General features: G+C 50.4%; 2 protein-coding genes across 5 annotated transcripts in view; both read right to left on the bottom strand.

The window, feature by feature from the left end:
* Nucleotides 1–2,284, bottom strand: part of TUFT1 (tuftelin 1) — a 43,829-nt gene extending 41,545 nt beyond the window's left edge. For all 3 annotated transcript variants that reach the window (XM_067727774.1, XM_067727775.1, XM_067727776.1), the window contains exon 1: nt 2,125–2,284. In XM_067727774.1, coding sequence (XP_067583875.1) covers nt 2,125–2,184 — 60 coding nt within the window. In that variant the 5' untranslated portion in view covers nt 2,185–2,284. The remainder of the gene's footprint in view (nt 1–2,124) is intronic.
* A 1,228-nt stretch (nt 2,285–3,512) lies between these two features.
* CGN (cingulin) lies at nt 3,513–26,013 on the bottom strand. Of its 2 annotated transcripts, XM_067727772.1 has the most exons (21): nt 25,903–26,013; nt 19,332–20,206; nt 18,483–18,583; nt 18,260–18,329; nt 18,069–18,158; nt 16,474–16,601; nt 15,366–15,498; nt 14,861–15,073; nt 14,278–14,426; nt 13,892–14,024; nt 11,265–11,465; nt 10,708–10,914; nt 10,077–10,334; nt 8,892–9,062; nt 8,220–8,381; nt 7,107–7,196; nt 6,555–6,638; nt 6,328–6,446; nt 5,898–6,006; nt 5,345–5,508; nt 3,513–5,028 (listed from the first exon to the last, which is right to left on the bottom strand). In XM_067727772.1, the coding sequence occupies exons 2-21, from the start codon at nt 20,190–20,192 to the stop codon at nt 4,887–4,889; spliced, it is 3,585 nt and encodes a 1,194-aa protein (XP_067583873.1). In that variant the 5' UTR covers nt 20,193–20,206; nt 25,903–26,013; the 3' UTR covers nt 3,513–4,886. The 2 variants fall into 2 exon arrangements, with proteins under 2 accessions (XP_067583873.1, XP_067583874.1); XM_067727773.1 differs by lacking the exon at nt 18,069–18,158.
* Between the last annotated feature and the right edge of the window lie 149 nt (nt 26,014–26,162).

Genomic DNA, 26,162 nt, shown 5'->3' with positions numbered 1-26,162 from the left:
GGCATATGGCCTGGCTGGTGGAGAAATACCAACACAGTCCAAGGGTCCTGACATTCACTAGGACACACCAGACAGTTAAACTGTCTACGCTGCAGACACCAGAAGAAACATCTGTTCGTTTATTTATTCACTCACTCACTTTACACATGCACTGAGCACTCCTTCAATGGTGTGAATATACAAGAGGTTCCTGGAGACTGTCCAGAGCCATAAATTCTATCTGCAGGATGGCTCAGAGGAGAGGAATCCAGGAAAAAGCTTGTCTCCTGACTGATCGATTGTTTACAATCTCCTCCCCTTCCTTAAGAGCTCAGGAATGTCTCTTAACACCAGATCTCAGCAATAGTTATGTCATTCCCACCTTTGAAGTCAAATAACTCTCAAGCCCAGCCTAGAAAGAAAGAATAAAAGGGAATTTCTGTCTCCCCCTCATTCTAGAGGTCTCTGATAAGCTTCAAACTAATCTATGGCTGGAGATTGTCTGAATTCCTTGCTATTTTTCAATCCACTATTTTCCCCCGCCAGACAAGCAGCAAAACATCAAGGGATGGAAGAGAGTGTCAATTCATTCTCAACACTGCCAATGCCTTAGACTTAAGACTTTTCTGGATCTCTTTTCTACAGCAAGCAAAAAGAAGTGCAAACACCCCTCTCCTTTATTTTCCTCATACCCCGTTCCCTGCCTCAACCATCCCAAAACAGTGAGCAAGCTCATGGAGTAGGACTTGGGGCTGACACGATAGAGGATGGATTTTTTCTATCTACTGAAGATGAGGCATGGAGGTACTGGGGTTGGGCAGTAGCAAGACCTGAATTGTAATGTGGTGGAAACTCTCACAGCCTGGGCAGAAACAGAGAGGGGACTGTGAACAGAATTAAGTGATCATGTATACCCTAAACTTGAAATGAGAAACTAGTCAACAAATATTCTTTGAAGAGCCATAATTCAGGTGCACATGGGTTAGCTCTATCTCAAGGGCATGCTGAGAGGAAGAGGGGAAGGGAATCAGAATCGGAGTGGAGTGGGGGAAAGGGAGGCATACAAACGCCCCATCACCTTGTCTCTCATTTCACTCCCCCCCACAATAGCTTAGAAATTGATGAAATAATACACACCCATTCTGGGTTAAGTTCCCCAGCAGACCTAGAAACACTCAGCCACAAGTTACCCTCCTCTGCCTCTGGAGAGGAAGAATCATACAGTCTGCTGGGGTGGGGAGGAGACCAGGTACTGGGAGCCAAGGCAGTGAGGGGAGCTGGGCAGATCGGTTAGCACTGGAGCAGACGGGTGAGCACTCCTCTTTCCCCCACTCTCACTCCGTCCAGAAGCTCTCGCGTAAGTCACTTCCCTCCCCTTCTCAGCCCAGGTTCTGGCATCCCCTCCATCCACTTGCCCCGGGCTTGAAGGCTGGAGACGGAAGCAAAATCAACAACACGTCTCAGGAAGCTATCGGTTGGCCGACGGGGGGAGGGGAGCAGGAGACCCTCCATGGGGGGAAAGAGGAGAAATCCTCTTTCAGCAGAGAGGTGACCCCCAAGCAGACAGCCCTATCCCCACCTAGCGAAAGGTAAGAGTCCCTGGCCAATCTCAACGTACCTGGAGTTCTACCGCCCCCACCCTCCAGTCCAAGCCCTAGGATTTCACTCTCTACCCTTTGTCTTGCTACTGCTCACCCAAAGCCCCATGAAGTTCTTTGAAGGGCCCCTGAGGTCACCAGGACCCACAGAAAAGCCTAATCCCCCTCGTTGGGAACCAAAGTTCAAAAGAGCACAGGGATCCCGTCCCTGGAGCTCATTCTCCTACGACGCAATCTAGCAGCGCACAGGACGCCCGAGCAGCGCGCACCTGGAGATCCGCGCTCAGTTCGGGCAGGAGCCGCAGTGTCCTCCCAAAGGGCAGGGACGCCCCTTGTCCTTGAGCCTCAAAACAGTCTTCATCCCGCAACTCCCCAGGATTCCACCTCCCGCCGAGAAGCGGCAGAAAAAGAGAAGCGCCGCGAGGAGCTGACCGCACCGAGCGCTGCACCAGGTGATGTCAGCGAACTCCTCGCTGGGCACTGGAAGGGCGGAATTAGAAACCGAGAATACCGCGCGAGGGGAGGCGGTGCGGACGCTTTTTCTTACCGCGGTTTGCCCCTCCGGGTGCACATCCACCAGTGTACACCAGCTATGCGTCCCGTTCATCTTCTGCTGGGGTCGCAGCTGGGACTCCAACCCTGGGCCCTGCGGTCCGACTTCTCCCAGACTGGCGCGCGCCGAACCTTTCCTTGTATAGGCACGTCACGGGCGGAGGCACGATAGGACACGCCCCTAGGACGCCGTTCGCCAACAAGCGAGCAAAGGGATGCAGTGGGCGTGGCCTAGACGTTTCAGGGCACGCCCATCTGCGCTCGCTCAGATTTACCTAAAGGTGGGGCTTAGGAGCTGCTTTTCTGCTTAACTGAAGTTTTGCCTAGCGTTATGTATGGTTGTACCTTAAACATTAGTCTTGCCCTCTCCTTTCAACTCCAAGACCAGTATTGGTAAGACAGAATCACCCTGCCTGCCCCTAGAGGATGAGGAGTTCGAAAAAAGCTTCCATACATTCTCCTCTCCTTATACATAGGCCAGCCTGTAGGCTTTGTGGAGCTGAGCAAACATTTCCTCCACTGTACAGGCTCCCAAGACCAGCTCACTCAGACTGGCCTAAGCCAGTCTGGCAGGTGCCCTTCCCTGGCAGGAAGCCCAGGCCAAAGGCAAAGCTAGCTTGGCTCTGGGTGGGGCTTGTTTTGCACACGCTATTATACCAAAGCTGCCCTAATATGGATGGGAGAGGTGGGACACATTGCCTTAAAAGGAATTTGCATTCTTGAGAAGGGATGAACCTCAACTTCTCCAGTGGCATTTGCTCTCTAAGCCCAGGTTAGCATCTTAAGGGCCTAGAATAGAGGATGGCCAAGCAGGACCTTGGAGCCTCTTCCAGCCCAACTGCTCTCAGCAGGTGGCTTCTCCACTGGGCTATGGTCCACATGGACACCAGACAAGAAGAGGTCTGACCCACTCTTGAGTGGGCAGAACCCCTAAATCTGGCAATAGGCTCTGGTGAACAGCTAGCTCTCTTCAAGGCAACGCAAGGGCAGGGATGACAGAAACTTCCCCACCTCTCATGGAGGGACTGGGTCCCATGCCTGGTAAGAATGGATGGGTATCTTTGCGCCTGGGAGGTGCATGCTTGGGCTATCCCTATGCCCCAAAGGAATAAAACCCATTTCTGGTCTGTCTCCTTTAACCCTCAGAGAAGGCATTTACTGGCCTTGCTATTCCCAAAAGTTTCCTCAGGAAAGAATGGAGCTGCTATAAACACTTCTCGGTTCCCTAAGTTCCATCTGATCTGTTGTAAAAGGCCTCTAAAAGTGAGGTGAAGAAAACCCCAGCTTCAGCCTCTAAGCTGTACAGTAAAATGGTTTCTTCATAAAATTTAGACCTCCAAATAAGTCAGGAAAAAGAATGAGAAGACAAGTCAAGGATTTCAGTATAGATATATAATTTTAATATTTAATTTAAAATAAATTCAATGCTGGATTGGATTGGGAGAGAATATATGATTTGCAGAATAAAGGAAATTTTTTTTAATCATGAAATTACAAGTCATTGGTGAGAACAGGCTTCTCCCTCCTCTAGGCTTCTTACAGAGTCTGCTTAGAAAATAAGAGAGGTGAATCATCTCCCTTACCACCTCCCACCAGAACGTGGCTCTCCCCAAATCCCAAAGGAGGAATAAGTCCACCATTGCCTCTTCCCATTTCTACCAAGAGTCAGCCTCTAGCCCCTCTGTATCAGGTCCAAGCTCCTGAGATAATGAGGGTCCCTCGGTTCCCTACTGAGTTTGGGCACATCTGATCAGAGAAACCACAAGTTAAGGCCCCGGAGACCAAAACCTTTGCTTTTCAAACTTGCGTAGACAGTGGTCAGGGTTCCCAGGTGCAACCATCTTATAAGCACATCCATAGTCACGGAGGGAGAGGAGGAAGGATGGAAACCCTGAGCAGAAGCAGCCCCACCACCTTATCATGGCCCTCCCAAAGTCCCTCTCACAGGGCCTCATAGGCAGGGAAGCCGGTAGGTCTCTCGACCAGTCATTGGGGCAGCAGGGAAGGCAGAAGGCCCCGGTTGGGGAAAGGGTGGTCCTTGGAGAGGTATGAATGTGCAGGTAATAAAAGGCAAGAAGAGCATCCTTATCTCCTCACCCCAGCTAAGGCACTGAGAAGAAAGAAGGAACATAGAAACGGTAAAGATAGGAAGAGAAAGAGAAAGGGTCCCTTGGATCCTGGCCTGGGGAAGACAAAAAATACAGGAATGGAGACAGGTGGGGACTACCACATGGGCCCCATGACTGTGCAAAGAAGAGCCTCTGAGAAGTGGGTAGAGCCACGCCAGCATGTCCATTACCCATAATGTTCCCCTTACAGTGCTCCAGAATGGGAAGGAAATGAGTTGCAGGAGTCAAGGGGGCAGAATCACATAGGGTATTTCCCTGAGCCTGGGGTTAAGGGCTAAAGAAATAAAGCTTTATATACATGGCAATTTCTATCCCTTCCTATCCTGCTCAATCCCTCTCAGCCTATATGCTCACCAACCTACTGCTGTGAGGGAGCAGAAGAGGGGGTCGGCACTTAAGGAGGGGGCTCTGTTGGCTTAAAATGCCCACTCCTCCAGAGGAAAGGGAAAGTCTGTCTACCGGCTTAGCGCTGATGCCTTTTTTATCACCTTCACTCACACCCCTCCCTGTCTTAGGTCTGAATAACTGGGTCCCCCACAGGGATGAGGAATCTGAGGCTGGGCAGAGCAGAGCAGGACTGGCCAGGATAGGCCTCAAGTGTGGTTCATGGGCCCTTGTGGACCATGAGCTAACAGGAGCTAGTCTGCAGGTTGCTCTCCGTAAGCAGTGAGGCGATGGAGGAAGGATCGTAGACGCTGTCAAATTCCTCATCTGAGCTCAGCCCTTCATGTTGGAGAGTTGACTCAGCAGCTGAGCGGGAAGCTTTGCGCCTGAGTCAAAGAGAAATACTGGTCAGGGAAGGAGACAGAAAGATTTAAACAGCCTCCCTTTTCATGCTAAGGAAACTCCCAGTTCTCCTAAGGCCTAAAGCTATTCACAAGATTCCCCCACTAATTAGAGGTATGGGGAGATGGGGTACAGGATGGGGTCTGAGATACTAAAAGACAGTCACACTGGCTTTCACCCAGGAATGAGTGCCTGCCAAGTCCCTTCTTAGAGATCCTCCTCCCCATCCAGTTCAGGAGAGCCCATTCCCTTATTGCTCTGCTATCCCGATGGAACAGGGGTCAGAAGAGGAGCCCGTACCAGGAGTCCTTCTCCAGGACTTTGATCCGGGCCTGGAGCTGTTCATTGACCTCATGCTGTTCCTCCAGCTCACGCTGGGCCTTCTTCCTCAGGCCATCCAGTCGCTCAATTTCCTCTTCGGCTTCATCCACCTGCCGCTTCAAAGCCTTCACCCTCAGGCTTAGCTAGGCAGGATACCAAGTCCCCACATTAGAAAAGGAGCTGCTGCTACCGTGGCCTGGGATCCTCCCCTGCAGCAATCTTGACAAGGTATATACAGTTGCCCCTAGGAAAATGTTGAGACCATGGGCCAGTACCCTAATCTCTTAGGTTTGTCCTGGGGATTAAATAAGTTAATACATCACTTAGAAAGAGAGCCTAGCACATCATAAGTACTCGATACCCATGCTTACTATGACTGCTCTAATCTAGTCCTTTCACTCTAGTCTCTCTGACCTTATAGAAGGAAAGTCTAAGTTTAGAAGACCTATGAGATGGGACCTCTCTTGGCCTTCAAGCAAATGCATAGTATATACTTGCCATATGGTTGCCTGGCCCTAGCTGCCATCCTTACCTGGTCTTTCTGGTCATTCACATGCTGTCGTTCATCATCAATCTGGATGGACAGCTCTTTAACTCTCCGCTCCAGTTTTCGGTTGGTGGACTGCAGAACTGTCTTCTCCCTAAGAGGGTGGGGTAGGGGGATGTCTATGGCTGTTGTCATTTCTAAAGAAACTCCTACTTGGCCCCATACTGCCTCCAAGAACTCCAAGGGCTCAGCCACGAGCCCAACCATTAGACTGAGGAGGATCCAGGGCAGATGCAAAGAACCAGGTAGATAGAGGTCATTCACATTTCAGAATTTCTGCAACTCTCTCTTCTCCCCATCAAGAGAAGAGGTCTCCCAAAAGATCAAGCCAGGTTGGCCATGTCTGAAGCAGAAGATGTAGGGACACCAGAGGAGAAAAGCCCAGAGGGAGAGAGAGAGGATGGGCTCATGTCACCTCTCTTCAGCCTGCAGCCGCTCCTGCAACTCCCGATTCTGGGACTCAAGCTGAGAGAGGCTGGCGCTGGGCTTCTGGAAGCCTTCTGAGCTGGCCAGCCGGCTCTTCAAGTCCTTGTTCTGAGAGGGACAGGAAGCCTCCTTGGTTAGCACTCAACCTGCGATTGCTTCCATGGTCATTTTACCCACCTCCTGAGGCCTATCCCCAAGACCCCCCCCCGACCTCACCTGTCTCTCCAAGGAGATTTTGTCACACTCCAGGTCCTGCCGAGCAGCCCTCTCCTGCATGAGCTCTGTCCTCAGCTGGTCCACCTAGTGGGGATGGGCCAGAGGAACCAGACTTAGGGAGGACTGATGATGAACCAGCAAGTTGAACCAAGTGGAGCAGAGTAGCTGGAGGGTGCTCTCTGAAACCCCCAAATTCCCAGGCAACTAAGAAATCACAGCCTACTCAGATGGATGGGGCCCCAGAATTTAAACAGGGCCTCCTCAGTCTCACCAGGGACTAACGTCCCTTCTGAATGCAAGCAGCCCAGACTCAGATCCACAGCCCAGGCCACCAGGATTCCTTCCTCCATTCAAACTCCCGGCTTCTTTCCACCTGAGGAAACCCGCCAACCCCTCCCGAAAGCAGACGAGACCCTGCAGTAGAGCCGGCCACGCACCGATTCTGCAGCCAGAACTCCGTATGTGAAAGATGGGAAGGTAGGGTTGTTTCTGAAAGGGCCAAGAGGTTCTGTCATCGGGGTAGACACGGATAAGGCATAAGGAAGGGGTTACCTGGTCCCGACCACGATTCATCCGTTCCGTCAGCAGCTCCACAGTGCTCCTCTCCTCATCTAACTCCACCTCCAGCCGTGAGACTTTTTCCTGTGGCAGAGGGCCAACAGGTTAATTCTGCCCCAAATGCTGGACACCAGAACGCCAAACTCTGCCCAGGAGCCTCTCAGACACCAGCCTCCACAGGTTCTTCTCTCTCCCACATCCCAGAACCTATTGGTCCCTGCCCCTGCCCAGAGCCACCACGGAGCTAGCGCCCTCTGCTGTCCAAGTGAGGCATCAAGGGAAAAGGGTGGGCCCGCTCTGACCTTGGCGCCTTGGCAGGATGACAAACCCCAGAATCTATTTCTCACTGGTGCAGCCCTATTTCCCAAATGGGAAAATAGAGAGAAACCCAAGTGCCCAGGCCAAGGCTGAGATAAAGAGAGTCAGAAACTGAAGCATCAGGGTACAGATTGGGGAAGCAAATTCAAGTCAGGCAGTACCATGTAGAGGCTAAGACAAGACTGCCTGGATTTAAAAATCAGATCGACTGCTTCCTAGCAAAGGGGCCACGGACAAGTTGCTTGGCCTCTCTGTGTCTCAGTTGTCCTCATCTATAAAATGGGGAAAACAAGCCTACTCATGCCATAAGGTTACTCTCAGGATTAAATAATTCTTAAGTACCTGGCACACAGCACAATATGTAAGTGTTTGCTTGCTGCTGCTGCTGCTCTTATTACTGTTGTTGTTGTTATTGCCAAATATAGCAAACTGAAGACCACTGTTGACTCTAAAGGGGAGAAGCCACTGCTCAGCTCCAGCCAACTGTTGCCATGTGGACAATTCAAGACTCAAAGCCCAGTGTTATTATATTTTCCAAATGTATGAGAAAAGCCAGAAATCCAAAATTTTATGTGACATCTATAAATTTCTAAACAGTGGCAATTAATTCAAAGTTGTTTACAACACTGCAGTCAAACAAAACCCATCAGCTGTCGGCTGCCAGTTTCCTATCCCAGAGGCTGGAGTGTCCTGGCTCTTTTCCCCACATTAGTCCCACCTGTGCCAGGATCCGGACACCCTCACCTTCCCCATCCCACCCACCACCCGTCACCCCCTCACTGTCCTCACCTCAAGGCCCTTGAGCTGACGGCTCCTGTCATCCTGGGAGCGTTTTTTGTTCTCTGCCTCTTGCTCCAGCCCCTGCAGTCGCTGGACCAGCAGCTCTTTGTCCAGCCGGGCAGAGTCCCGCTCAGCCTGGGATGCCTGCAGGCCCTGCCGCAGCCTCTGAGTCTGGTCAGAAGAGAAAAATGCAGCAGCTCAGATAAGGTAAGATGGGGGTTGAAGGGTGGAAGCAGTCCACCCCGTGGGGGAAAATTCTTCAACTCTGACATTCTTTAGAATTGCCAGAGCACGGTGATGATAAAAACACTTGACTTTTAGCCCATATTCTCTATCGTCTTAAAATTCTCTACGCAAGTTTAAATCACGTGAGGAGCTTCTAGACTACTGATCCTGGATCCAAGCCCCAGGGCTTGTGATTTAAGTGTAACAGGAGGCATCTTGGGTGTTGAGATCTTAAAAATCTCCCCAGGTGACCCTAGTGTGCAGCAGAGTTTGAAAATCACTGCTGTGCAGACAGTGCATCCTCTACTGTCTCTGCCTACAGTGGACAACTCCCCCCACCCTCCCCCACCGAAGTGATTAGACCTAAACCCAGGTCCCAGGATCCCTTGGTCACAGGTTAAGAGGTAATGACCTTCAAACCAAGGACGTTGGGACTACTGCCATTTAGGCTCCTACCTCATCCTGAAGCCGGCTTAGCCCTCCAGCGGTCTTCTCAGCCTCACTGGCCCACTCCTTGGCCTGGCGCTGGGCATCCGCCACCTCCCGCCGGGCCTTTTCCTTGTAATCCTCCAGCTGGGCCTGGAGCTGCTGCAGGGCTTGCTTAGAGTCATTCCCAATCTGCTCCAGCTGAGACACAGAGAAAAGAGATTGTTTAGCACTGCATCTCTTTAACGGATGCCTCTCTCTCTTCTCTGGGCCCAGACTCCCAAGACTCTCCCAGAGCCTCCTTCCTGCCGAAGTAGCCCTCTCTTGCTCTTTCCTGGACCTAGGTCCCTAGTACGGCTGGGAGTAATATATAGATTTCCTGGGTTCAAATCCTGGCTCTACCACTTATTAGCTGCGTGACCACAGGCAAGTTATTTACCCTCTCTGGGTCTCAGTTCCCCATCTGTAAAATGGGATAATAACAGTGCACCTATATCACAAGGTTGTTGTGAGAATTATGTTAATTAATTACGTAAAGTACTTACAATAGTGCCTGATACAAAGTAAACCTTAAATGACCATATTTCAGCAAACCCAAGATACCAATGATTATTACAAAGAAAAAGAAAAATTTGCCAATTGAACTATAACATACTGTCAATTATAAGACACAAATCAATTTCAGAGACGATAAAATGTACATATTAGAACTGATGAAATATTTTAGGTGTTTACCCCGGTTTTATAAATAAGCGATTAGGAGGAGAACCTTACCTGAAAAAAAGCAATTTATCTCCTTTTCTTCCTTTCTCCTTCCCTCCCCCAAATATAAAATTCTACCAATGAAAATTCCTGTTTTTAGGTCTTATAGACATCTAAGGAGGGATTATAGGCCTTTTTCCTTCCCCTAAATATAAAACTCTACCAACGAAGATTCTTATGTTTAGGTCTTACAGACTTCTAAGAGGAACTCCAGGAGACATTCTCCAAGGATCAAGATCATAAAGGAATGGGAGGTAGGGGGAGGTCAAGAACACTGAGGGGAAGTAGGAAGGATGCCACACTGCAGATGTAGACTTGGCCTCCCCAACAATGAACTTGAGGAAAGCAAACACCACACGTCGTGACCCCATTCCCTCCCCTGTTCCCCCCGCCCCCCAGGCAAGCTTCTGTATGAGCTGAGCCTCTTCCTGAGCCCAGGCCACCGTGCCCCACCTCCTTGTTCAGCCGGTCCACAGTCCTGTCCAGCAAGCGCTTCTGCTCCTCCAGCTCAGTCTTGCTGCGCCGGAGCGCCTCCCGCTGCTTCCCCTCCTCCTCCAGGGCCCGGTTCAGAGCCTGCTGCTCCTGTCCCAGGCGGGCCAACCCCCGCTGGGCCTCTTCCAGCCGTGCCTCCAGTGCCCGCTTGGCTGCTATCAGGCTCCCCTCCTCTTCCTGAGCTGTGTTCAGGGCCTCCTCTAGCCGCTGTTTCTCTGCCTGGGAGTGGGGAAGGTGAGGGACGCTGGACTGAGGGGATGCAAAGCTTGGGCTCAAGCCATTTGGAGGTGAGTAGGTGGGAGGGAGGAGGAAGAGATGTTTATGAAAAAGGTGGGCAATGAAAACAGGCTCAGAGGAACCAGCAAAGATCAGAGAACATGCGAAGAGTGGGAAATGGACAAAAATACCAGTGCAAAGGCTGAGACGTTCACACTAAAGCACACTCCAGGAAATAAACCCGAGGTTGACAGAGGACTAGGGAGGCAAACAGAAGCACGCTACAGGCAAAATCAAAGTGATGGCTGAGTATTTAGCCAGGGATGAGAGGAGAGAGGGCCAGGAGGAAGCCAACAATGTCAGCAAAAGCACTGACCTCTAACCGCTGCACCTTGTCCCGAAGCCGAGCCTCCGCCACTTCCCCACCCTCCGCCAAGCCTCGTGCCTCCTTCAGCTGCTGCTCCAGACCCAGGATGCGCCTTCGGAAGTCATCATTTTCCTCCTGGGTCTCCCGAAGCGTCGTCTCCACTGCTGTCCGACGCTGCCCCAGCACTGCCACTTCTGCCTCTGCTGCCATCTGAGCCTGAGGCCGGTTCAGGGAGAGGTGGCTCAGACCCCAGGGCTCAAGGTCATTGGCGACTCCCAGGAAAGCCACCCCAAAGAGAGCTCACACGAACCCAGGTGTGAAAAGGGGTAGTGCCACCAGCCAGAGGCTTCCCTGAGAATCCCACCCCTACAGAGATGCAATGGGTGTCACCAGGTACAACCCAACCTCCCCCCCTGCCACATCCTGGCTACTTTTAACCACACACCTAGGACCAAGGTATTTGGTCTATACATACCCATGATAGGTAATTTTCCACGCCCTCTGGCTCCTCAGCCCTCCAGACCCCTCAGCCTCCACCTCCTAAGCCCTGTGCCCACTCCCCTTGCCTTGGAAGCCTCTTCACAGTCTTGTCTCAGTTGCTGGAGGGTCTTTTGTAGCTGGAGGTTCTGCAGTTCCAGCCCCCGGCCTCGTTCAGCCTCTACCCTCAGCTGCTTCTCCAACTCCCGCTCCCGGTGTCGCCTAGTCACCTCCTGGCTCTGCTTCTCTGCCTGCAGCTCCTTAAGTTCCTCCTGTGTCTGGTGCAGCTCCTAGAAGGGAAGGGAAATGGTGACAGGGCAGAGAGAGCCAGCCTGGGATAACAGAAAGTGGAGAAACTGAAACTCTCGTACACTGCTGGTGAGAATGTGAAATGGTATGCCCACTTTGGAAAACAATTTGGCAATGTCTCAGAAAGTTAACCATAAAGTTACCATATGACCCAGCAATTCCACTCCTAGGCATATACCCAAGAGAACTGTATAAACATATGTTCACAAAAAACTTGTAAGTGAATGCTCATAGCAACATTATTCATTACAGCTAAATACAGAAAGGACCCAAATGTCCATCAATTGATGAACAGATAAAAAATGTGGTATATCCATGTAGTGGAATATTATTCAGCCATAAAAAGTAATGAAGCACTGATACTTGCTACAACATGGATAAACCTTGAAAAACATTATGCTAGGTGAAAGAAGCCAGACATGAAAGGCCCCATATTATAGGAGTCCCATTATATGAAATGTCCAGAATAGGCAAATCCATAGAGAGAGAAAGATTAGTGGCTGCCAGGAGTGGGGAGGGTGACCGCTAATGGATGCGGGGTTCTTTTTTGGGGTGATGAAAATGTTCTATAGGTAGATAGTGGTGGTGGTGTTGGTTGTACAACTCTGTGAGTATACAAAACCCCACTAAATTGTATACTTTAAAAGGGTGAATTCTATGGTATGTGAACTAAATCTCCATTAAAAAAAATTACATGGAGTGAGAACAGATGAGGGTATGCATAAAACAGGATTGGCTATTTTTTTTAAATGCTGAAAACCAAAATATGTGACACAATAAATATTGGTGCTGCTCTGATTTCTTTTTTAAAAAATCAAAATATGATTTCTCATTCTAATTCTTTATCTATTAGCTACTTCTGAAATTCAGAAAGTATAATTAGGCTGAAAGGTTATATGTATATCGTGAGTCTTCAGTGTAAGACACTAACATACTAATTACAAAGAAAAAGAGGGGACTTCCCTGGTGGTCCAGCAGTTGGGACTCCATGCTTCCACCACAGTGGGTGAGGGTTCGATCCCTGGTCGGGGAAGTAGGATCCCACATGAGGTGCGATGCGGCCAAAAATAAATAAATTTTCAAAATTTTTTAAATAAAGAAAAAAAAGAAAAATAGCACAGTGTATGGTCTACAGTGGACTGGGTTAGTCTATTTTCCTAATATATATCTTATTGATTTACTAAATACTTAATAAAATTAGCTTAATATATAAATGAAACACTAGTTATTACTTTTTTGCTTTTTAGCTTTACCCAGCATAATAAGTCAACTGAGATTGTCCAGAGGAATGTCCAAGTTCACTATATCAGCCAATATATTTAACAGACCTCAGACTATCCTTGATATTTGTTAACTTAAAAACAGTATAGTAAAAATTAGGAGTACTTTTGATTTCACAACCACCAAAGTATGTTTGGTTAACATTTATTATCTTTTTCTCCACCAAATATTTTGCATAAGCTCAGGCTTTTATTTATCTGGAAAATCATCATTCAGAGCTATATTTCTTTGCTCATTTAAAAATATGATTACCTTGATTACAATTAGGTAGTTTTATAGTAAAAGCATGATAAACAAGAATTGATTAATTAATACTTGTTAACTGAGCACCTACTACATATACAGCATAGCAAATGAAAGAATATAAACCCAGAAGGATTCTCAGGAGGCCACAAATGCCAGTTCCCTATAATTAATGAAAATATTTTCTAATTTTCAAATCATCTGAAATAATTCATTGCTTTCTTGTCCTTCATAAACTGATACCAGGAATATGAAGAAATTATTTGTGTTCACTTCAATTTTATGACCTTATTATTCATAAAATATCCATACATGATAAAACATTTAGCTACCTGTGTCTAGATTCTATACTCTCTAAGCAGCCTTCAAATTACAATTTGGCTTCCCATATAGGTCAGCTGGCCATGCCACTGCAAGTGTTCCAGTCCATGTGACAACACTACTCATTGTAAGTTAATAAACTGGCATTCTAACTGTAAATGTTTGTTTCATAAGTGTAGTTAATGAGTCCCCTCTGAGAGACAGAGCAACTTTTGCTATCCTGACCAAATTAGAGGTTTCCAAGCTTGCAAAAATGACCCTGGAGTTTCACAAATCCACCTCAATGCTGCTACCCATGAGGTCTCTTGGGAGGCAGCCAGCAGCCTCTGGCTATAACCCAACCTGGCCGCCGAGAGCCCGTTCCATTAGAAACTTCTATACTGAGTGAGGAGACCAGTCCTGCTAGAGTGTGTGCTGGGAAGAGATAAGGCTGAACAGGCAGGATGAAGCCTGAAAACCAAGCACACGGGAGACAGCCACACAAGTGTGGAGGCCTTCGTGGATAGGTGAGGCAGATGCCCATCACCCCAACCTGCCCTATTGCCCCCCAACTCCCAAGTACCTTCTTGAGCTCCTCCACCTGGCGAGTATCTCCAGCATCAGCCCGGGCCTGCCCTAATTCCCTCTGCAAGACCTCTATCTTCTCCCCAAGTTCCTCTTCCATCTCCTCCTTCTCCATCCGCAGCTGCAGGAGTCTGAGCCCAGAAAGGTGAAACAAAAGGGAAAGGGAACAGGGTGAGGCCGCCTGCCTGGGAGAGGTGAGCAGGACAATGACAATGACAACCACCTCCCTGGAGGCAGGACACTGGGCACCCACCCTCAGGAGGGCGGAAGGTGGGGATGGAGAAGGGCAGTTTGAGAAATGGGAAAGGAAGGAGCACAGCACTGGCAGAAAAGAGGGGGAATATAAGAATCATGTATAAGCATCCTGGGGGGCAATGTCCTTACTCTTGCTTGGTGGCTCTAAGTTCCTCCTTGTTCTTCTGAAACATGCTCTGCCAATGCCCTGTCTCCTCCGAGGTCTCCTCCAGCTCCCTCTGCAGCTCCCGCACCAGGACTAACATCTTCTGCCTCTCAGCCTCCAATGCTGCGTAATCCTAGGGAAGGGGAGAGTCAGGGACCAGGAGGCTCGGAGGGAAGAGCTCACTCCAAACCAAAGTGTGAGTGTGTAGAAGGGGAGGCTCAGGTCCAGAGGCACCATGCCCACTGCACACCCTGACACCCAGGGTACCTGGTGCAATGCTAGCAGAAGGCTCTCTTCCCAAGACACAGTCTGCCCCTCTGTCATCTACAGGAAGCCTCCCCCAGTTATTTCCCCATGGGACTTTGGTCACACATCCTCACAGGACTTCTGGCCTGCACTCCTTCCCTCTGCTTAGGTTTCCTGAGCAAGGTTTTCATTACATCTCACATGTGTCTTTTAGGGGGAGTTCCGGTTATGACCATGAAAAATTCCCCAAATACCAAGACCTCGAGGCAGCCCCCTTCCCTGGGGGTGCTCTCTTTTCCCAGCCCTGCTCTTGTCACGTGCCTGGGTTGCATCCTGCATGCTCCGGCGAAGCTGCTCTGCGTCCCGCTGGTACTGCTGCCGCACATGCTCTACCTCCTGGTCACGGGAGGCCACCTCCTCCTTCAGGGCGCCCTTCAGTGCTGTCAGCTCCCGCTCCCGCAGCCTCAGCTGCTCCTCTACCCGCTGCTTCCCCTCTAAGACCTCTTCCAGAAGCTCCCGGGTCTCTACCAGGTCCTGGGCAAAGTGAAGGTGGAAGTCAATCAAAAATATTTATTGAGCACCTCCTATCTGTTAGGCATGGTACCAGGTGCTCTCTGCCCTCTAAGATGCCCTGTTAGGATAAAGGAAATCTACCATTCTGGGCTCTAGTGCCACGCCGTCATTGAGTCAGCGTGAAAGCACCCTAAGGGATACCTGTAATCAGCTACCTACTCCCCATACTTTAGGGAAACTGCAGATGAGCAGACTTGAGGATGCTCTAGCTGAAAGGAAGCAGAGGCTAAGGTACCCCAATCCTGCTCCCTACCTTCATTAGCACCTCTTTAGCAGGCTCAGGACCCTGGGCCTGTTTCAGCTTGTCCTGCAGCTCCATCACCTGTGTCTCCAGCCCATGCCGTACCATTTCACCCTGGTCCAGGAGGAGCTTCATGTTCTGGAGCCTAATATTAATTATAGACAACAGTATTGAGCACTACGTGTAAGGCCGTTTTCTAAACACTTTACTTATATTAGTTCCTATAAACCTCCTTCAAGTCTTTGTTCAAATCTTAACAAGGCTTCCCCTGACTACTTTGTTTAATATTGCAACCCAGCCCTCCTGATCTGCTTTAACCTATTCTACTTACCACCTTCTCATATGTAATACGTTTACTTATACAATATGTTAATTGTTTACTGTCTGTGCCCCCTTCCTAGAAGCTATGCTTCATCTTTATGGTTCACTGATGAACCCCAGGAATCTAGATCAGTGCCTACTACACAGTACTCATTGCAAAAACTTCTGCTACGTGAATGATTAAATCCTCACAACAATCCTGTGAGGTAGGTACCATCGTTAATCCCATTTTACAGGGCTTCCCTGTGAATTGGCACAGTGGTTGAGAATCCGCCTGCCAATGCAGGGGACACGGGTTCGAGCCCTGGTCTGCGAAGATCCCACATGCTGCGGAACAACTGGACCCGTGAGCCACAACTACTGGGCCTGTGCGTCTGGAGCCTGTGCTCCGCAACAAGAGAGGCCGCGACAGTGAGAGGCCCGCGCACCGCGATGAAGAGTGGCCCCCGCTCGCCGCAACTAGAGAAAGCCCTTGCAGAGAAATGAAGACCCAACACAGCCAAAAAATAAAAATAAATTGAAAAATAAAAAAAGAAATGTTCAGTTCCATCACATTTTTTAAAAAAAATCCCATTTTACAGATTAAGAACCTGATGCACAGAGGCAAATCTAGGGAGCCTAACTCATGTGCTGTCAGCATTACTGATAGAGAAGGTAAAGAGAAAGGTCCTATCTTTAACCTTCTCTGTTGGCCCCTTTCAGCTTCTGGAGATTTCCCTGTCTCCCCCAGCCCTGGGGGAGCCTCTAACTCTGGCTGAGGCCCTCATGCAGCCCTGCAAGCACCATCAGCTGCACTCACTCCTTGGTGCTCTGCTGGGCTTCCCCACTCCTCCTCTCCAGCAGCTCCTGCAGTCGGCTGCACTCTTCTGCCTTCTCCTCTAGCTGCCGCTCCAGCCCAACCCGGAATGGCTCTAGCTTCTGCCGTTTCTGGAAAGGGAAAAGAGAGTGAAACAGGTGGAGAGTAGGGAAAGCCTCTCAGAAGGACCAGGAATAATGGGAATACCTAACATCTATTGACACTCACTATATGACAGGCACTGTACTAGGGACCTTATGTATATTATCTGCATTTAATCCTCATAACAAGCCTCGGTACTTGTAATGGTTTAAAATATGTCCACAAATTATTTGACATTTCTTTCAAAAGGTGAAGCCTCTCTCCTTGAGTATAGGCTGGACTTAATATAGGCTCCCTTTGAGTATAGGCTGTCTCTTCTAACAAATAGAAAAAGGGGGAAGTGATGTGTAGCTTCTGAGACTAGGTCAGAAAAAGGCATTGCGGCCTCCTCCTTACCTTCTCTCTTGGATCACTCCCTCCGGGGGACGGTAGCTACCATACTGTGAGGACACTCAAGCAGCACTATGAAGAGGTCCACATAGCAAGGAACTGAGACCTCCAACTAACAACCACTGAGTAAGCCGTTTTAGAAGTAAATCCTCCAACACCTGTCAAGTCTTCTAATGACTACAGCCCCAGCCAGTACCTTGACTGGAAGCTCATCACAGACCCTGAGCCCCAACTACCCAGTTAAGTGGCTCCCAGATCCTGGGCACTCAGATACTGGGTGATGTTTGTTTTGAGGTAATTTGTTACACAGCAAGAGATAACTAACACAGCACAATTATTATCCTCACATTACAGTTAAGGAAACAAAGGCTTAGAACATTTAAAGAATTTGCCCAAGGTCAGTTACATAGCCAACAAGTAAGAGTACCAGGATTTGAATTCAGTTTGACTCCACAGCCCACCGCTCAACCAGTACACGACACCGCTTTTCAGGAAACAAGGGGAGTTACAATCTAACACTTACTGAGCACCACCTATATACAAGGCAATACTGTGACAGGTGGAAGCAGTATAAAAAAAGAGGAGTACGTAGGCTTGAGCATAAGACTCACCTGAATTTTAACACTCCTCCTCTACAACTTACCACCTTGAGCAATTAACCTTTCTGATCTTCAACTTTCTCATCATACAAGGGTCAAGGATGCCTATTTTACAGGGTCATTGTAATTATTACATATTACTCGGGATAGTACCTACTACAAAAATTAAACTCAATAAATGACAGCTACTATTACTGCCATCATTACTATGATGATGCCAAGAACTGAGGTAAATAATTTACTCAAGATTTATACAGCCACAGCGAGTGGCAGAGCTAGGACAGGAAATTCCAAAGGAAATGGAATTAGAAGTAGTTAGACCCCTGATGAATGTGCTCCTCCTCTCTAAGCTCCAGAGAACCCCAGAAGTCCTTCCTGGGACTAGCACATGCTCTTGTCTCACAGGACACACAAGTGCTCATTCCATTGTTTGGAAGGGCCAGCTCAGGCCAAGGTTCTTTCCCCCTGTGGCCCTTCATCCCTCCTGCACCTCTAATCTCTCCTCACCTTCACTTCTTCATCCAGCTTTTTCTGTAGCTCCTCCACTTTTTGGGTGAGTTCACCCTGCCCTGCCTTAGTGGAACCAGAAGAAACCATCTGCCAGAGACACGGGGGGAAGGAAGCGAGTCCACATCCAGATCCCAAGGCCCACAAGGCCCTAACCCTGCCCCCTGCCCCACCGTGAGAAGGCCACTCACCACCAGAGGCTGCATCTGCTCCAGCAACAAACTGACCTTCCTCCTCACAGAGGTTTCACTTTCTGAGCTTCTGGAGGATAAAAGGACAGATGCAAAGGTTAGGGGAGGAAAGGGGTAGCAGAGATGAGGGAAGGAAAGGCTAAGAGCAAGGAAGATGGGGAACAAAGCTAGAAGGAAAAGAAGGGAGGTGTGTGACTCTGCTATTGGGAGGGTCCCCACTCACCCGTCTCTCAGGATGCCGTAGATGGTGGCCTTCACGTGGTCCACACTGCCTGGTGGGACTGCCTCCTGCTGGTCTCGGAGAAGGTCTGGAGTTGATTTGAACTATAAAAAAAGTAAACCCAGAGCAATAGGAAGACTACAAAGGTTACGCCAGAAGCGTGTGTGGGGTTCAGATGGAAGAGACGTGGCAGTTGGGAGACGAGGCCCTTCAAGCACGACGAACAAGCCTGAAGTGGGGTAAAGAGGCAACACCTCTGAGGCCGGAGCAACAGGCCAGGAAGGGGTCCAAGCAGGGTACACCTCTCACTATCGCTGCAAACCAGATTTTGCTCGACACACAGATCTCGACCAGTTGTGAGCTGTGTCACAGGTTATTTGTCACTAATGGCAGTTAATGTACTAGAATTTGTGAATGATTTACTTTTAGAATGGGCTTAACTTTGTCTCAGAGTAAAGTCACTCCCCCACGCGCTCGCATTCCTGAGTGGGAGACAAAGCGGGGAGTTTTGGCAAGAGCACCAGGGAGCCACTCATATCTTCCAAGCCTGCCTCACATTTGCTGCAGACCTAGCAAACGCTGGTGACTGAGGCACAGTTAATGGTCGGGCAATGACAAGTAACTCTCCATGCTTGTGAATGGTGATTTCACAGTTACTTCCACTTCCTTCAGCATTTTGCCCATGGAAGTGTCTTGTACATGTGAATACCATCTATTAAGTAGATGGATAAAGGGGAGGACAAAAAGTAGACTTTCTGCCATAGGTCATTTGAACCAACATGGAGACCCAAGTAGGTCAGGGCTGATGAGAAGGGGCCAGGGCTTGGAAGCCACAGAGGGGTGAGGTCTGACCTGTAGCATGGGAGGGTCCTGTGCTCTCCCCCGTGGCTCCTCAAAACTCTGAAGGACCCAGTCCTGGGTCTGACGGGAACGGCTAAAGCCACCAAGACAGCTCTGGGCTGACTGTTTCATGCTGCCCGTGTGCTGGTCATGCTTTGTGCTAGGGGTCCAGCGGTTGGGGGACCAGCGCTCCCGTTCCTCAATGGTGTCCCGTGGGAGCCGGCTGTCCAGGCTCTGGCTCCGCTTGCGCTGTTCAGGGGGCAGCATCCGCGTGCGGCGGCCAGTCCGGCCCCGGGCCTGGCCCCCATGGTGACTGTCAAACTTGTTGATGAGGGAGTCCACCGAAGACAGGGGGGCAGTGTCAATGGTGCTGTCCAGGTAAGCTCCTTGGTGGGCTAGCTCCAGCAGGCTGGTGCTCCTGTTGCTTGGACCCATAGGGGCAGGGCCTGCCAGTGAGGCCTGGGACTGGGAGCGCAGTAGCCTTCCATTCCAGTGGGCCCCGGGCTCCTCATCAGATGTGCTTCCCTGCGAGCGGTCAGGAAACTCCTTGGCCTGAGAGTAGGGGCTCTCGGGAAGTTCCGAGTCGGAGCTCAGAGCTCCTGGGGCCCCTCGGTTGTTGGCCCCCTTGATCTGGACTCCAAAGGAGTCGCCACCTTTCTCCCCACTGTTGAGCACCACAAAGGGTTGCCCAGCGATGCCCTGCACACGCACGGCAACCCCATAGGTATTGGCTCTTGCATCCTTAGCTGGGCGTCGTCCACCACGACGTAGGGTGCCCATCTCTGCATCACACACTGGCTCTGTGATGAAGCGAATCTGGACTCCATGGTCTACAGGGCCCCGGGGCTCGGCCATGGTGGACACCTGCTCCATGGGTAGGAGGGGTCCTAGAAGATGAAGAGTTTAAGCTGAGAGACTACAAGTAGAAACCCAGAAACCTCCACTTGCCCAGCTTTTGTGAGGGTGATTGCCCTGCCAATCCCTTCTACACAAAATAGTGGTTCTCATACTTTACCTGAGCAGCAGAGTCACCTGAAGGATGAGTTAAAACAGACTGCTGGACCCTGCCCCCAGAGTATCAGATTCAGCAGGTAGCCCCAAACTGAGGATTTACAGTTCTACCAAGTTCCCAGGTGATGTGATGCTGCTGGTCCAGATTCCACATTCTGAGACCCACTGACCCAGAAGAATCCATTTCCTCTAATACAGTCCTGGGCAGCTTGGTTTTGTCAAGAGTTTAAAGATTTTTCTTGATCTTCACACGTACACCTATAGCACTACCATGTGCTTCTCCTACCCCCAGGGAAGGCAGAACCCAAGCCCCACCTGCAGACACCTCCAACCCAATGGAGAATAGGGGCCTCCAATCCCAGAGCTCATTTCAAATACAGAAGACCCCAAGATATGTCATCCCGTTTCTGGGAGGATACTCAAAGAAACCAATAGCAGTGATGCATCAGCGTTGGGAGAACTGAGGGCTGGGGACAGGGATGGGAGAATGACTGGCTTTCTATTATATATCTTTTTGTCCCTTTTGAATCTGGAACCATGTACTACCTATTCAAGAAAAGATTTAAGTAACATTTAAGGGTACCAGTCCAGGAATTAGTTCCCTGGCGGTCCAGTGGTTGGAACTTGGTGCTCTCACTGCTGAGGCCTGGGTTCCATCCCTGGTCAGGGAACTGAGATCCCACAAGCTTCATGGTGCAGCCAAAAAAAAAAAGAGTATCAGGCCCCAGGACAGGCAGACTTGTCCCATCTGAGAGCCAGAGCCAAGACCACCTACAGGCCAGCTCCCTGGGTCTACATTGCCTAAGCTCAGAGTCAGCAAATGGAATGTGTTCCAGGTATTGCTTATTGCTCTGGCTCCAGGAACTTGCAGGGAGAGGTTCTCCTCTAAGCAAATAAAAATCCAGCTTCCCCACCCCTTCTGCTAACCTCCACCAGGGCCTAGCACCAAACTGGAGAAGGAGCCTCTGATGTACCAGAGACACAAACATACCCAACTCAACCTCCCAGTGGAGCTCTGGGCCAAGGAAACTTGGCAAGGCCCCTTTCAGGGATTGTAGAAGTGCCAGGAAGCTCAGGAACCCAGGAGGGGTGGGGAAGGGAGGGGCGGAGCTCCAGGTGAGAAAGGAATTGGAAGAAGAGCATTCCTAGTAGCATTCCCAACCCCTCCCCTACAGGGGAAGATACAGGGGGGGAGGAACACCTTATCAGCAATGGTTCTTCACCTTTTCTGGTGTCTGAGAAAATGATGAAAGCAATGCACCCTTCCCCCAGGAGACAGCCCACCCAAACTTTTACCACAGAATCTCAAGAGGTCCTTAAGGCCCACCCATGAACCCAAGGACCCGATCCTTCCACTATGCAGACATCGGGGAGGACTTTAACCAACCACTGACTCAGATACCCCAGAAAGCAATATTTTTAGTTGGCAGAGCCCTATGTTGGAATTCAAGTAAGAAATGGGACCAGAAAAGAAGCTACAAGGCAAAGGCGTAAGTTCTCCAAGCCACTCATCCAATAGAAAAGGCACTGGACTATAGTCAGGATCTGGCTTGGAATCCCAGCTTCTGACCTTCACTTGATGTATATAACCTTGGGCAAATCACAACTTTTCCCAGCCTGTTTCCTCATCTGTAAAATGGGTATAATAATACCTCATGAGGTAATTACCTGTGAGAATTAGATAATAACAACTATGTGGGTATACACAACTGTAAAAATGTATCATGTTATACACTTAAGATTTTTGCACTTTATTTACTTAGGTTCTACTTCAATAAAAAGAGGGGAAATGTCAAGATATTAAACATGAATGCACCTAGCAGCATAAGCCTGTCACAAAGCTGACAACAAATGTTATCCTGCACATATGCTGCTCCTTCCAACAGGACCTTCCTGGCTTCCCCTGGTTTACAGAAGGATGCCACTTCCTAGAGAAGCCTTCCTTGACCATTCCTTCCCACAAACTAGATCAGATTCACGTTATACACTCCATAGTTGGCCTTCAGTGAGTGTGCCTCAGTTTAGTTATATATTTATCAGAATGATGATTTGTTTCCTATCTGTCTCCTCCACTAGGTTATAAGCTCCTGGAGGGAAAAAAGACATTGTTCTCAGCTGACTCCTGTGTCCCCAGGGCCTGGCAGATGGTAGATGTCAATATATATCTATTAAAAGTTGTATCCCAGGGCTTCCCTGGTGGCGCAGTGGTTGAGAGTCCGCCTGCCGATGCAGGGGACACGGGTTCGTCCCTGGTCCGGGAGGATCCCACATGCCTCAGAGCGGCTGGGCCCGTGAGCCATGGCCGCTGAGCCTGAGCGTCCGGAGCCTGTGCTCCACAATGGGAGAGGCCACAGCAGCGAGAGGCCCGCGTACCGCAAAAAAACAAACAAAAAGAAGTTGTATCCCAAACCAAGGCAGACTCAACACAGCAGTGGGGAGATTTCCCAAGGATCGTGCACAGCCATTTCTTGTTTGTCCTAGTAACAGGACCTCTTCCTGGCCTGGACTCCCTGTCCTATTCAGGCATAATTTTGGAACCAGATGTGCCTAGAAGTCACATGATTTATTCATGATGCAGCTCTACCCTGACAGTACATCTACTGATCTTCCAGATCCAGGTCAAGAAGTTCCCAGCCTAGTCCCAGAGAGTGCATAGCCCTTGCCTGCCCAAGAGCACCAAGCTGCTCACAGGCGGCACCAAGTGTACCCTGAGGTCCCAGTGACTCCCTAACCTCAACCCCCTTCAGTCCCAGGACATGTGGGTCAAGGGCCAGGAGGGCTAAAGGGATCTTTGGGGTGGGTCAGAAAGCAGGGCTCTAAATGATTCAACATGGAAAACCCGAAACCTATCCGCCTTCAGTTACAGAGGACAGAGGGGCGGGGCCCGGTGAGCAAGGCAGCTCCAAGGCCTTTCGTAAGCCCCAGAGGCAGGTAAATAGTGATCTAGTGCCAGGCAACAGGGAGCCCAGAGCCTCTCCTCTCACCAGATGCCTGACCCTGCTTTTCCCACCAACTGTACTCTGGGAAGAGACTAGGCCACAAGTTAATTCAGCTTCATCTTTCTGCCTCTGTCATTCCTGCCTGTAAGGAGAGGGAGAACACAGCACTTGTATCAGGCAGCCACTTCTCCCTGAGTTACTCATTAGCCTGCCCTGCCCCAATTCCATCACCTCTGGCCCAACCATAAGCAGCTGGCTTCCAACTAGGAGTCACAGGGTCTCTGGACTCCTGGCAGGAAGTGGGGGTGGGGTGGCTCCAGGTGTGCCCAGGAAGAACTGGTATACATAGGGCCTGGCAATATGCTAGATGCTATATAATTGGCAGATGCAGAAAATGGATGAACTAGAGGTACAGAGATTAGACTCCCCTCGGAGGAAACAAGGAAAGCAAATGGTGAAAACAGAAAAGGACAGTTCAATGACCTTGCTCTTTCGGCTCCTATTTTCTCATAAAGAGTTAGCAAGATAAGGTTGCCCAAGGATCCAGAAAGAACCCCCCATGTGGGCTTCCCTGGTGGCGCAGTGGTTGAGAGTCCGCCTGCCGATGCAGGGGACACGGGTTCGTGCCCCGATCCGGGAAGATCCCACATGCCGTGGAGCGGCTAGGCCCGTGAGCCATGGCCGCTGAGCCTGCACGTCCGGAGCCTGTGCTCCGCAACGGGAGAGGCCACAACAGTGAGAGGCCCGCGTACTGCAAAAAAAAAAAAAAAAAAGAACCCCCCCGCCATGTGTACTCCTGGCTCAGTCCACTGGAAAAGTCAAACCTGAGCACCAGACTAGAGCTGCTTGGCCAGTGGGGAAAAAAACAATGAGGAACTGGGCCCCTGCAAACTGGCTGGACTGGTTTGAGAGGCAAGGGAAAGGGGAGGGCCGGGGAGACTCCACTGGCAGCTTGTGAAGCAGACCAGAGAAATTCCACACCACAGAGGAGGCAGAGGGGCAAAACCATGGGCAGGGACTCCGTCCAGCTTAGATGCCAAGGCCAAGGCTCTGAAGGAAGAGGCAGAAGGTGGGGAGGGAACAGGCAGGAACAGATACACAGTGTGCCTGGTGACTGACAGACAGGCCAGTGTGTAACAGAAGACTTTGTCTCCCTCTACCCCTCCCTCTAAAGTTCCCAAGGTTGCATTCCAGATCCCACACTTAACCTGGGCCACCTCCCTGGCCCTCAGTTCTCCCCTTCCCTGGCGTGAAGAAAGCAGCAGCCCTACCCCCTCCTCACCTCCCACATGGGTGATGGCATGCAGGTCAGCCTGGGGAAAGCAGGAAGGGTTCTAGGAAGCCAGAATCCTCTTAGGGTCAGGCAAATCTCTGGATTAGCAGTCCCCTAGAGCCAGCCCCCCATTCCCGAATATCCAGGATGAAAAAAGAGGTAGAGAGGCATGTGCAGGCAGCCTGTCGACAACATAGCGGTTGCTAATTATTTCCCAATTACAACAACTCTCCTCAGGCAGGGCATCAAAGGGGCCAAGCTAAGGCTGGCTCTGATTCCCTCACCTGCCTAAGGCAAGGGAATCTGCCTCAGAAATTTTGTCTCAGCCCTGACGTGCACCTCTCATCCAGCTTGGAGACTCAGAGGTGCTGAATCTCCTAGTCCTGTGGTCTCCTGAGGAGTCCTGCTTATTTCCTGCACCAGTGCCTATGGCTAGTCTGACAGCCATCATGGTCCAGCTGTCAGGGATGCCTGGTAGGGTTTAAGGAAATAATGGGGAATTTCTGAGAGGCATCAAGGAAATTGGTTAGGCTCCCAAACCTCACCCAATGGCCCCACCTAGAACCACAGAAGTATGTATGCTTGGGGGGAGGGCTTGACATTAGCCCCCAGAAAGAGGCCTCATTAGAAAGAAGTATTTCTACACATTTTGTGGGCCTAGGGATCTAGGCTTACTCAAATCCCTCTCTTGTAGAGCACTCTCTCAAGAGAAAGAAGGAAATATGCTCCCTGGCAAGAAAGCAAAGGAGGACAAAAACTGAAAGACTTAGTTTCACACCTAGCAAAGAGATGGGGGTGCCCTCTTGCTCTACCTCTCAGTGTCTATTAATTGCACCTGTCTTGCCCTATAGATGAATGGTTAGAGAAAGATTCCACCTCAAAGCCAGAGGGAGGTATCAGCACCGGCTCAGACTGGCAGTCGGGTAAAGAACCTCAGGGAAACAGCACCTTTCCACGCCCTTTCCTTTACGTGTCTGAACCTCAGGCAGCAGTTCCCTTTGCCCAACTGAGACTGACTCCTTCCCCCCACCATTCCGGTCTCCAAGAGAAACTCTGCCCCGGGGACTGGCGTCTGACCTCCAGAGATATATGGGCCCTGAAACGCTTCCATGCCCTGGGAATAGCCTTAGCCTCAGGTGCCCCTCACCTGGCACCTTCCCAGGCACCTGCGTGTGGCATCTTAGAGTAGGAGCCAGCTCTTAATCACTACTCCCACCCTAACTTGACCTCCCCTCCTCCTCTCGCCAACTCAGCACCTGTGCCCTGGGTATCTCTGATCGCCTGGACTCCCGCCCCTCAGGGGTACACCTGAGGGCTCGCCTGCCTCTCAGGTGCCCTTGCGCCCGCCCGGTTCACTCACCCCAGCCGGGCTCGGCGTTCCCGGGCTCGGGCTCGGGCTCGGGTAGAGCTGCACGCGCGGCTCCCGGGCCCTCCCCCTCTGTCCCTCGGCGCTCCCTCCTTCTTTCTCCCCCTCCCACCAACCTGTTACTCCCCTCCGGAGCTCCACCTCCATTGGCCGTCACCACCCGCCCCGCCTTACCCTTCCTCGGTTGGTCCGTTTCCCGCGAGGGGCGGGGCCACCGCCGCAGGGACCCGGACCCGGGGTCGCTAGCCCGGGTG

This window comes from Pseudorca crassidens, chromosome 2, assembly GCF_039906515.1.
Source record: "Pseudorca crassidens isolate mPseCra1 chromosome 2, mPseCra1.hap1, whole genome shotgun sequence".
Lineage (NCBI taxonomy): Eukaryota > Metazoa > Chordata > Mammalia > Artiodactyla > Delphinidae > Pseudorca > Pseudorca crassidens.
The sequence above is the reverse complement of the archived record's forward strand: the minus strand, read 5'-3'. Positions and strand labels throughout refer to the sequence as shown.